The sequence below is a fragment of the Bidens hawaiensis genome, unplaced genomic scaffold, assembly GCF_021521415.1.
Source record: "Bidens hawaiensis isolate Kalapana, Puna unplaced genomic scaffold, B.hawaiensis_p1.1 tig00029329_1, whole genome shotgun sequence".
NCBI classification, from domain to species: Eukaryota; Viridiplantae; Streptophyta; class Magnoliopsida; order Asterales; family Asteraceae; genus Bidens; species Bidens hawaiensis.
In genome coordinates this window covers 1-12,437 of record NW_027494850.1, presented here as the reverse complement: position 1 = coordinate 12,437, position 12,437 = coordinate 1, and the positions used below count along the sequence as shown (strand labels likewise).

Below are 12,437 nucleotides of genomic sequence, written 5' to 3'. Positions count from 1 at the left end.
ACATGTAACCCAAAATTTTAATGTATATCAATTTTTATAAATTGATATTTTAGAATAAGCAAAAAACGAGTCGCAGCTCTACCCATCTTGTCGGATATCGACTACCAGCATTCACCAGTAAAATGATGCGAGGCACACAAATTGTTGATCATTGTCATCCATTACCCCATTTCACAGCGTAACTCACCTGCATGTGACAACTACCTTTACCAGCATTGGTATTTTTACTATAATCTCGTATCTCGATAGTCATTACATATAGTTTACAACAATCATATAATCCTTACATTATCTACTGCTACACACCAATGTTAAAACATAGCAAACATATCAAAATATAAGTTTTCTCAATTCTATTAATAATGCAAACTTTTTTTTAAGCTAGATTAGCTTTCATAAACCTTTTTCATTAATAAAAATCATTACAAGTAAATAAACATGAATCAGAATTCATAACTTATTTAACGTCTTTAAATAAAAAATACGAGAAGCTTTCTCTTTAAAAAGTGAATTCATTTTATCTTACATAGTCTAGGGGCTGATAGCCCAGTAACAAAGGCAACACCTTTTAAAAACTAAATCCCTTAATTCAAGTCTTAAAAATTGAAAAGTACGAAACTTGTCTTTCAAAAAAAAATTGTCTATCAAATTTATGACCGGTCAATAAAGTTTTTTTTTATCTTACATAAAAATGTAACTAAAAGTCAACTATATATCAATATGAAGATTAATATGAACTCAAAATATAAACTTTTTGTATATTCTACATATCTCAAGTGAATAGAGACATAAATAATATGCCTTGAAGAAAAGAATGTCTCATTTTGGTGAGTGGTTATAGTGGGTGGGTCTTGTAGGTACATTTTTTCCTTTTACAAGATTTTAACTTGGAATCTGTACACTACACAGCATAAAGCACTACCAACTTGTTCAAATTATAACTTTATATATATTTAAACATCTTTTATAGTTATTTTTTTATAAAATTACACGGTGTCTTCTTTTAGGAGACATGCATTTAGAGACGTAGAAAATAAATATTATCCATTCTAAAAAGACCAACAAATTTAAATAATTGAAAAAATTATGAAAGCTTGCTTCATGTTTTGAGGATTGTCTTTTATTATTACCGAATTCATGATATATTATTTGTTTTTTTTACAATATTATAATATAATATACTATAAAAGAATATGGTATAATGAAAATATATATTTGATAAAAATTATTGATACACATCTTAGTATTACGGAGAGATTGGTCTAATTGTTACTTTTAGTTCGTTGTTGTTTTGTTAACTGTTTCTCTAGTGTCTTGCTAGTTTTCTATTTTTGATGAGAGATCGTTTGAAAAAAAACTGAATGTTAGTTATGATAAAATTAAGGAAACCAGAAAAGTACAAAGGAAAGTTGTCGGACGCGCATAACAACATTCGACAATGTTAATTTATGTTGTTAATTAATTTTTTAAATACATAAATTAATTTTTACATTATATACTCAAATGTTCTTACAATAATTCATATATATGTTGCCCAAAATCAAATTTGAAGGTTGCGTGTGAATAGTTGGAACCAACGAAAACGTCCTTCTGAAATGATGCATCGATCAATAGACATCCTTGAAAATCCTAAGAAACACTTTATCCTTTGTAAGGACATCATATGACAAATCACGTACGTTAAACCATGTTATACATAGATGCCTCTTAGGTGTGTTTGAATTACTTAATCCAAACGATTTGTTATCAACGTGATACACACGGCCTAAAACATGAGATCCTGCATTAATTTTATAGAATCAATCTGAAAGATTTATAAAATTTTTGCTATACAAATGATGCATCACAAAAATCATGAATGGAACCAAGTTTAAAAAGTTCGAGTATATAAGATAGAACTCATTAATAAACGTGCCCAGTCTTCATACACCGAGGTTGATTAGCCTAACAATTATATACAAACGTCATGCTCGAGCTTTAGATATATAACTCGAAACTAGTCCATCTTTTTTAAATTAAAAAAAAAAGTGAAGTTTTGATTTTAGTGGAGTATGTAGTGGCTCTCTTACATCGCAATTCAACTCCGTGTATATATATGAAGTGCATTAATATATAGATGATTTGTTTTTTTTAATCATGATGGCATGCAATATATTTTTGTTGATAAATTATTTGGATACCTTCTCCACGCATACTCAGAAGAAAAACCTAATGATGAAAGCAAGGAAACATTTTGTGACAACACGTTCTTTCCTTAAATGGTGGGTTCTACCCTTTGTCTCCCAATTTCTATTTTCTTGAACTTTCCCTTAAAAATCAACAATTTCTGGAGGCATAAACATAGATTATTTTGCATCTTTATATCATCTAACAATGATTATTCTAAACATCAAACATGATGGGTGTATTTTGCTCTTTAAGCAAAGATATTATCTTTTATGAGCTTTAATGACATGGGACACGCTTATCATAAAATAAAAATTAAATACAGAATCATAAGCATAGGATAAACACTTTTATGTAATGGTTTAAAGATATATAGAAGGGTGAAAGAGAGATGATTACACACATAACAAAACAATAAGTAAAAATGTTAAGCGGTTCTGATAATTTTTTATTTAAAATTGCTAGTGTATAAAACTATACTATTAGTGAAACTAAATTTTTTAATCTAAAATAGAATTTATTATACACCAAAGTAGTATATAAATAGCTAGGTAAATGGCCCGTCTAACTTATTAAACCTAATAATGTTAAAAATCATGCATTAATTGTAGTTTTGTTGTCAATTTTGGAGGGTTCTTTTTGTACGTGACCAAAGCTTGTGCATAATAGTTTGGTTGAATTGGTAGGCATGTAACAACTTTCTTATGATAATATAAAACGACACTACGTGCAAAAGGTGAAGAGGGTCCTACATCCCTTCTATGAAACCTAATAATAACAGAGAAAAAACAATTTGGAAGAATATTAGTAGCACACCACCAATAATTTATAAGCTAAGATTCACATATTATGATATTATAACTAATAATTGACATAAAACATTACAAAAATGGTGAATTACCTATATAATACTTGATTTTATATTTTTTAACACAATGCGTCTCTAAGTTTATGCATCTTATTTTCATGTGTGACGAAATAAATTATACATTAAATTGTCTTCCATCATCATTGCACTTCCACTTCACTATGATCAACTAAATGACTAAACCATACCAGGTGGCTTCATGGTTTGAATATGTTATATCTAAAAGTACAACATGTAGCACTTTATTAGCAAAGTGTATGTGCGAGATTATGAAATACAAACATTTGTAATGCTGACAATTTTGGTTTGTAATGAAAGGTTTTGTGACGCTTGAATTCAAATAAATAAAGATAACTGATATAAAATTGACAAAGGACTGATAACTTGAATCACCAACCTATATAAAGTGGAGACGAAACTATAACTTAAAGTAATTCTTCCATCCGTCCCTTCACAAGTGTCATAGTTTGAAAAACACAAAATTTAATAAAGTTTGAATGATTCCATTTTTTGCTTAACAAATTACTATAATGTCCTTAACATATATAAAAGGACAAAATTTAAAAAAGTTTGAATGATTGATTTGTGTAAGGATAAACTTGGAATATAGTTAGTAAATTTTGAAAGTGGACATTTGTAATTAGACAAACTAAAAAGGAAATGTGGACACTTTCAAATGAACAAATGAAGTATTAGTTTTCTAATAATTTAGCTTGGAAAATTGGATTTTAATAATCCCTATTAAAGTGTATTGGCCGATAATAATCTCTATTCAATTTATTCCCTGTGACGGTCCCAAATTTAAAAAGTTTGGTCCTCAATGGTACGTCGTTAAAAAAACTTAACGGGGTTAGTTTTATGCTGACGTGTAACCTGACTAGGACATGATGTGGATTTTAATTTCTTTTTTACATTTCTTTTAACTTGTTTAATTGATTACCTGGATATTACCACAATAAAAACCCCTCTTTTTTTACTTCATCTTTCAACACCCGATTACAATTAAAAAAACCCTAAGTTTTCATCAACAAAGTTCTTCATCTCAAAATTCTTCAGCCATCATCATCCATCAGGTACGATAGTAAACTTCGATTTTAACACCCTTTAATCCTACTAAGTTACATATTAGTGAATCAATTTTAGACAAGGGGCAATGAAGAACTCATGTGGGATCTCAATCTATGGAGTCAGGGTGATGAAGAACACTACCACGGGCGGTACGGGGGCCAATGAAGAACTCATGTGGGATCTCAATCTATGGAGTTAAGGTGATGAAGAACCAAGTCTAAAATTATTCACTAATATGTAACTTAGTAGGATTAAAGGGTGTTAAAATCGAAGTTTACTATCGTACCTGATGGATGATGATGGCTAAAGAATTTTGAGATGAAGAATTTTATTGATGAAAACTTAGGGTTTTTTTTAATTGTAATCGGGTGTTGAAAGATGAAGTACAAAAAGAGGGGTTTTTATTGTGGTAATATCCAGGTAATCAATTAAACAAGTTAAAAGAAATGTAAAAAAGAAATTAAAATCCACATCATGTCCTAGTCAGGTTACACGTCAGCATAAAACTAACCCCGCTAAGTTTTTTTAACGACGGACCTTTGAGGACCAAACTTATTAAATTTAGGACTATCACCAGGAATAAATTGAATATGGATTATTATCGGCAATACACTTTAATAAGGATTATTAAAATCCAACTTTCCATTTAGCTTTTACTTTGTATGTGTCAGTTTCTTTTTTTATTTAAATTAAGTTAAAATACTAGTTAATTTGATCAAAATTCATATTTTAGTAACGCTTTTTATAAAAATTTTAAATTTGTATGTTACGTGGCGAATTACACTTTCCTCTTATGTAAAATGCTAACGTTATCAAGAATTCAATTAGAATGAATATAAAACAAAATTATGTGTTAATCAATATAATTTACTAGTAAAACCAAGAATGATTACAATCTAACAAGTTTGTGGTTGTTTTATTTCATCGTGAGTTTTGTTTGACTTTTATTGTCATTTGAATGACTTTTATGGGCACTTAGAATAAATATTTTGAACGGCCGAAGAATAACATGCGAGGGACAAGTTAATTCGGTGGGTCAAGATTAGATTTAAATACGAATTAAAAGTGACTTTTTCAATAGGTGAATAAAGAATTAAAAGTCGGTTATAACTTATAAGTTACTAGTCGAGTGTCTGCACGATGTAGCGGGGAATAACATTTTAAGGTTGTAGCGAGCCAAGGCTAGGTTGACTCGAACTTTACACCAATCCGACTCTGCTCAGCTCCAAATTAAAGTTGAAATCTTAAAGTCGAGTTCGTCTTGATTATTTTGATATTTATATAATTTGGATACTATTAATCATATTTTTGTGAAACATATAAAATGAAAAAAAAAAAGAATAAAGTTGAGTAATATTTGGATATACATGAGGGCTCAAAGTTTTACATTAAATAGTAGAATATATCGATAAGTATGTAATTATATGACATATTGGAAAACTTTTTAAATTATAACAAGTTTGTTTATGTTTTTTTATCAAACAAATAAAAGGTTAGATATGTAACTAATGGAAACATCAACATGTAAACATTTATCACTTAAAAAACTTGTACATTCATGTAGTAATAACTTGTACATTTTAAACCATCCATCTGATTTGAAAAAAAATTTATATTGAATTGTTGCCAACATAAGCCCATTTAAACGGGTATGCTCGGATTTTTTAATTGTTTTTTATAAAACATATAAGATTAAAATAAAAAGGGTAAAGTTGAGTAAAAAGTGGGTAAACATGAGTAGTCAAAGTTGTAATTATTTCTTAAATTAACAAAATTTGAGTAAAGTTAATGTACCATAATTGTAATTACATTTGTTGAAATCAAATGAACGTGAGTTAATTAGTTTAAAGACCACTTTGCCCCTTTAAACACATGTACCTTATGCATTGAAAATTATAAATCCCTTGTAACATAGGTCTTAATTTGCCATTTTACTTATGTATTATATATAGTATATAGATATAGATATAGGGTATGTTTGGAAAAAACTAGCTGCTAGCTGAAAGCTGGTGGCTGGTTGCTTGAAGCTGGTAGCTGTAGTTTTTTAGATATATTTAGATGTTTGGCAGAGTAGATGAAGCTTTTAAAAAATGTATAAAATTACTAAAATGAGCATAACTAAAAACAACAATAGCAAATGTATTTATTTTAAAAGGTTATTTAAGTAAATTAAAATACTAAAAACTTGTAGCCCTTTTTAAACAATATTAGTAGAAACTTTATGCTTTTTCTCCTAACCTGAAAGTTTCAAGCTTCTTAAACAAAACAAGACTTTTAATTAAGTATGAGTTTTTTCTTAAAAACTTGAAGCTAGAAGCTCATAAAGATTTCTGCCAAACATATCCATAAATAACCTAAAATCAAAAAACATAATTTAATTTTGAGGCATATTGAAATTAGAAAGCGGTATGGCAAATGTTTGGGCTTAGGCCCAAATACTTTTAGTCTTTTGACCAAATTTGTTTAAAAAATAAGATGAACAGAAGAAGACGATTTTGAATTAGAAATAAAAGTTTTTGGTAAAACTTGAACAAATGCAGATAACTGATATTAAAATGTAATATTATTTTAATAATAATGAATGTATAAATATTATGCATCAAGTTACCAAATATATAAATAGTAATAACATAAAACTAATACTCTGAATTATGATTTAAGAAAACTGAATTGTGCCGATATTTTTATATGGAATAAAAGATTTGATTAAGATTTAATAAAAAAGATTATTTGAATTAGAACACAACATTATAAAGAATTCATATAATAATAATATAAAAAAGGTATTTGTTATTATATGTGAAGTTACTAAATATGTAATAGGTAAATAATAATAAAATAAAAAATTGCTTTAAGCAGACAAAAAAACAGTTATGAGTTTATCTTTGATGTATTAAAGTACACTTTTTAAAAGATAAAAAATAGTAATTTTTTAATATTTAATAGTATGTCGATCAAACCTAAAAAGCAATGACACAGTTTATGGATAGTTTTGGTGATAAATAAATTTTTTACTTTCTAACTAAACGATATGAACAAATAGCATATATATAAAATATAGTAAAAAAACCAAGAATGATCACTATCAAACTATAACTTTATGTTTGTTTTATTCCATCGTGCATTTGGCTTTTGATTTGTATTGTCATTTGAATTACTTTATGTTGTTTGACACTTTGACTATAAATATCTTTGACAACTAAAGACCAAAAATAGTCCAGGGGAAGGTTAAATGAATAAATTCCACGACCGGAACGATCTACATAACCGATTCGATTGGAATAATGCTCTTATGACGACGTCTAATCACCTGAACCATAGTCAAAATTTATTAGTTTTTTCTTCAGAAATCTAGTTTTTCTAATTTATTTACTCATTCAGACTTGATATTCTGTTTATTTCAGGTTTCATATTTTGTTGACGTTAAAAGTTTGTACAAATTATATTTTGCTTTGATTTAGTTGTAAATATTTTTAGACGTCATACATCTTTTAAAACCAGTCCAGCTATAAAAACATTTTCTAAAACCAAAACCCAATTTAAGATAGGCAGGTAGAAAGCATGAATGCTTGATAAAATGGTTGTGGAGTCGTTTCTTCAAGGCCATCGGTTAGCCGCTCTTAACTAGTCCCAAATTTCATTATTTTGTAGATGAACAAAAAAATATTATTAAACTAAAAGGACAATATTAACAAGGCTATTTATAGTGGTCAACACGAGAGTCGGATAATGGGTCAGAATAGGTTCGGGTCAATCGTGTCGAATCTGGTTAGCAAACCATCAAAGCATTTTTGGCCAGTTTTCTAATTTCATCCAACTTCATAGCCACGTTATATTATACTGTATATTAATTTTAAACTTTGTAGATAAAATTGGTGCATTAAGTATTATACATAATGCTTTAGAGATAGCATCTATGGCCTTAAAGTTTGTATTTTATGTATCGTTTGTGGTTTTTTTTAGTTTTTAGCTAAATTGCTTATAATTTTTTTTTTATTTTTTTTTGGGGGGGGGGGGTGCTCTCTTACTCATATATATTAGTATTAAAGTTTTTGTATTATTGTGAAGGCAATATATATATTTTAAGACTATTTTTTCATATATTTAAGATTGTTATCCATTGTGTTTAGTGCAATTTAAAGTGCATTTATGTCTTATTTGTCTTAGCAAAATGTGCAGTTATCACATTCATAGTTCAAAAAGCAAGTAGAAAATGGTATTTGAGTAGATGTCAAGATGAGAATGAAAGATTCTTTTGGAATTGTTGCTGCTGTTAGTGTTTTATATACTTCACAGAAACTAATGCTGATACTAATAGGTTAAACAGTAGTGTCACATACATTTAAATCGAGTCGGCCCAGATATGCCTACGTGGGGGTGTAGTCAATGTCAATTCATCATTTTTAACATCTACAAAATCAAGACCGAACATGAAACTTTGGTTTCATTCGGATCCATCGTGGAAAATAGATAGACCACTAGATTTAAGAAGTAAACCAGCTAACAAAAAATGATATTGAAAAGAAAAAGAAAAAAAAAAGCCCTATAAGATCTATGTTTGATATATTAATTCAAAGCATCCCTCTAGAAGAAGATACACACAATTCAAATGCTTTATATACTCATTAATAAACACACACACACACACATATATATATATATGCTGCTACAACCATAGAATAGATGATGTTCTAAGTTACAAATGGCCCTCTCTTAGGCCTTGACAACCTCTTAAAAGGTTAGGATCCCCTTAGAAAACAAATTCCAGTCTAGTTTTTCATGAAATTGCCAATAACACACTTGTAGTATCATATTTTGATACAGTTTAGTGTTAAAAGTACTACGAATAACCGTAGGAACAAATGCACATAAAATGAGTAACCTAGGGGCATTCGCTAACCCTGAACTTGAAGGTAACGCTTTCTCCTAAATTGAAAGTTGAATCAGCATATGCACCATGAGCTCTCTTGGGCTCATATCCCCGGTACATGTTCTTGTAAAACCGCGTCTTGTCACACACAACCAAATCAATCTTCTTAGCTTTATTAACCAAATCCCACTTGTCATAAGGTTCACCAATCTTGTGACTCACATGAATCTCACCATTCTCCTTCTTCAAAAGCATTTTAGCATTCTTCAAAAACCCTTTCACTAACTCCTTGTTCATTCTGCGTTATCAAACAATTAAATCAAACAAACACGAGCAGGGGGTTTGTCCGTTTAAATTTAACCACAAACGAACAAACATCAACACTCAAACAAACGAATTATTAAATGACCATACATACTTGATTTGGCAGCCATTGTCTTCTGGGAACCGGAAGCCGACATGAGGGAAGTTGTAGACGATACGGTTGAAGCGCTGCGTCGTGAGGAAAAAGTGGTTGCCCATGGTGGTGGCATCCACACCATAGAGTACCACCGCACCCCTCTCCTCAAGTTCTCTGATATTATCACTCGCGTTGCCAAACTTGTTCACCAGTTCCTCTGTTACAGCAATTTGTTAGGGCCCATGTTAAATACAAATGTATATAAAACACTTCCATTTTAGTTATAAAACATTATTTTATTTGAATTTTAAAATTTGGCATAAGACACTGAAACTAATACGGGTTGATCCAAACATAAACCTGTAAAAAGCCGTGAATTTGGTGTTATGATAAACTTACGTTGGGTATCGAGGGTGGTGGCGACGATGTTCCGGGCAGATCCGAAAGCTCGTGCCAAGCAGAGGGAGAAGGAGAAATCACCGTCTCCAACCAGGAGTATTTTATGGGCTGAAGAGTACTGGCCTTTACTCTTTACTTCCGCTTCTTCCTCCTCCTCCGATGAGGATGATCCGTCATCCGATTCTTGTGTTGCTGCCGATCTTGACATCTTTTTCTTTCCCCAAAACTCTTCCACTCGTCTTTCTTTTATTTTCAATAATTTGATTGATTCCAAAAAAGTAAACATTTTCTTTCTTTGTGTTTTCTTTTTTGTTAAATATTTTAACATCTTTGTTTTCCACGCTAGTAATCTAATGACTAAGATGTTAGTTTGTTCTTTTAGATTTAAAATGTTTGCAGCCTGCGAACCAAATCTGCAGACATCTATAGAAAAAAAAGATTGACCGAACCTCTGCAGTCTGCAAGAAGAAAACTGTTTTTTTTTAACGTCTGTAGATTGCTAAAATAAGGTGGTGGTAGTGTACAAACTGTAGTAGTGGGTGATGGTGGGTGATGGCGGTGTTGAATGGTGATAGTGGTAGTGGTGATGGATGGTGGGAGGTGGTAGTGGTGGACAATGGTGGTGGTGGACGGTGTGTGGGTGGTAGGGGGGTAGACGATGGTGGTGGCGAAAGGTGGGTGGTGGTGGTGGTGGTGGTGGCAGATGGTGGGTAGTAGACGGTGGTGGTGGGAGGTGGTAGTGGCGGACAGTGGTGGTGGCGAACAGCGGGTAGTGGTGGTGGTGGTCGATGGTGGTGGTGAACAGTGTTTGATAGTCCAATCCCACCATCCTGTTATGAGGAAAACACGTTGTCCGAAAACCCACTACGCTTTACCTAATTACGATAGGATTCGATCTCTAGTTTGATGCAACTTGAAAGCATCCATGGGCCTCCTGATGTGCCTTTTTAAAGGGGTCGTTTGATCCAATTATAAATTGGACGGATAGCAGAATGGGCTCGGAGTGGTATATGTTTATCTCGTTTTCTAGTTTATCTTTTGAATTGTATGGTGTAAATAGGATTACCGTTGGATTGTTTAGTTGAGGTGATTATGTTTCGATTAAAGAAAATCGTATGCTTTAGACTGAATCATTCAATTCATCCTTTCAAATAGAAATCATCCACTTGATTAAGCCATTTTAAAACAGAAAAATGGTAAAAAGGTGAGAGGGTAAAAGATACTAAGAAATAAAGAAATTACCATAAAGTTGCAATCACCAAAAACAAACCAAAAATCTTTGAAGCAAAACAAAAACATACATAATCCAGATATTATTTATCAACTAAGCAGAATATACCGAAAAGCATCATCCATCAAAGGACTTATCAATTTGAAGGAGCAAAGGAAGATCTCACTGTTCATCCTCTTTGAACGGAACGTCTTCTCCACCTCGGGTGTCACATTGAACGAAGCCTGCAAAACCTCGGGAGACAACGCCTTCCACACTGATGTTCTTCCAGCCATGTGAGTGAATATCGGGCTGCCATATATTAAACGCATATTTACTTATTAGTAATCACATTTCATATTATGATATTTATTAATTAGCATCTTGGATCGTTTAGGAATTAGGCTCACAAGCCAACTCAATCTTGCTAAGTAAAGCTCGGGCTCAAGATAAACAAGTCAAGTCACCAAACTACCCGACTGATATACATTCTACAAAGCCCGTTTCAGCCCATACTAAAATGACATTTACTCAACCCGCCATACCAGCCCGTTTAACAAATGAACAATTGGGTTGTAGCAATTGGATTAAGAAACAGAAGACTTACTTAGGAGTAGAGATAATGGAGAACCATTCCAGCCCATCATTATCAGAAATCTTAGAAACAACAAAGAACCTTGGAACAATGAACAAGTTCCCAGCTTTCACAGTCGTTTCAAGAACCCGTTTCCCATCAACACCAACAATCTGGGCCCGCCCACTGCCCCTAACAATGTAAGTCACTTGAAGTGCAGAATCACACGAAAAACCAGGCGAACACATCGCATTACCATCCAACCTCACAAGATCAGCACCCAACCCAACTTCACCAACCAAAGGCAAGTTCTTGGTGTTCAAAACAACCACCCGACCACCGCCCATAATGTCAACATCCAACGGTGCATCCAAACAGTTCAAAGCCATCCCGGTTCTATGATCTTTGTTGGGCTCGGGCATTTTAGCACCGGCATCAACTTTAATGATTCCGTTATCTTTCTGGTTCCCGACTAGTGCTTTGGCAGTGGATTCATCTACATCCCAAGCACGACACACGAATTCCATTGAAAAGCCAGTGAAGATGCCATTGGAACCGGTTAAGAAGAAGTCGGTGAAAGAGCCTGGTTTGTGGGCAGTTTTGGTGTCGCCTAAGAAAAGGACTTGGAGCTCGGTGTCTTCTTTGTTGTACCACCATGTGACTACACCAAATGGGAGCGCAATTGCATCACCTGTTTTGATTGCTAAGACTTTTTCTTCTTTTTCGGGCAGAACAATGCCAGCAACACCATTACCTAAGGAAAATTGTATGAAGTTTCAGATCGCATTGGTAAGCAATTGAATATTTAACTATGTGTTTCATGTTTTCCATCTTAGTTGACTTTTCTTCCACTTGATGATTTCAATAGAAAAAACAAAATTT

At 32.0% G+C, this 12,437-nt stretch overlaps 1 protein-coding gene and 1 pseudogene across 1 annotated transcript; both read right to left on the bottom strand.

Annotated features, from left to right (window-relative positions):
• Positions 1–8,928: 8,928 nt before the first annotated feature.
• On the bottom strand, positions 8,929–9,979 carry LOC143578737 (uncharacterized protein At4g26485 pseudogene; annotated as a pseudogene).
• Positions 9,980–11,091: 1,112 nt separating this feature from the next.
• LOC143578736 (glutelin type-B 5-like) lies at positions 11,092–12,319 on the bottom strand (the record flags this gene model as incomplete). Its single annotated transcript, XM_077062220.1, has 2 exons — positions 11,092–11,293; positions 11,589–12,319. Coding segments are annotated over 2 exons (933 nt in total), but the record flags the coding sequence as incomplete, so codon positions are not given.
• Positions 12,320–12,437: the final 118 nt, after the last annotated feature.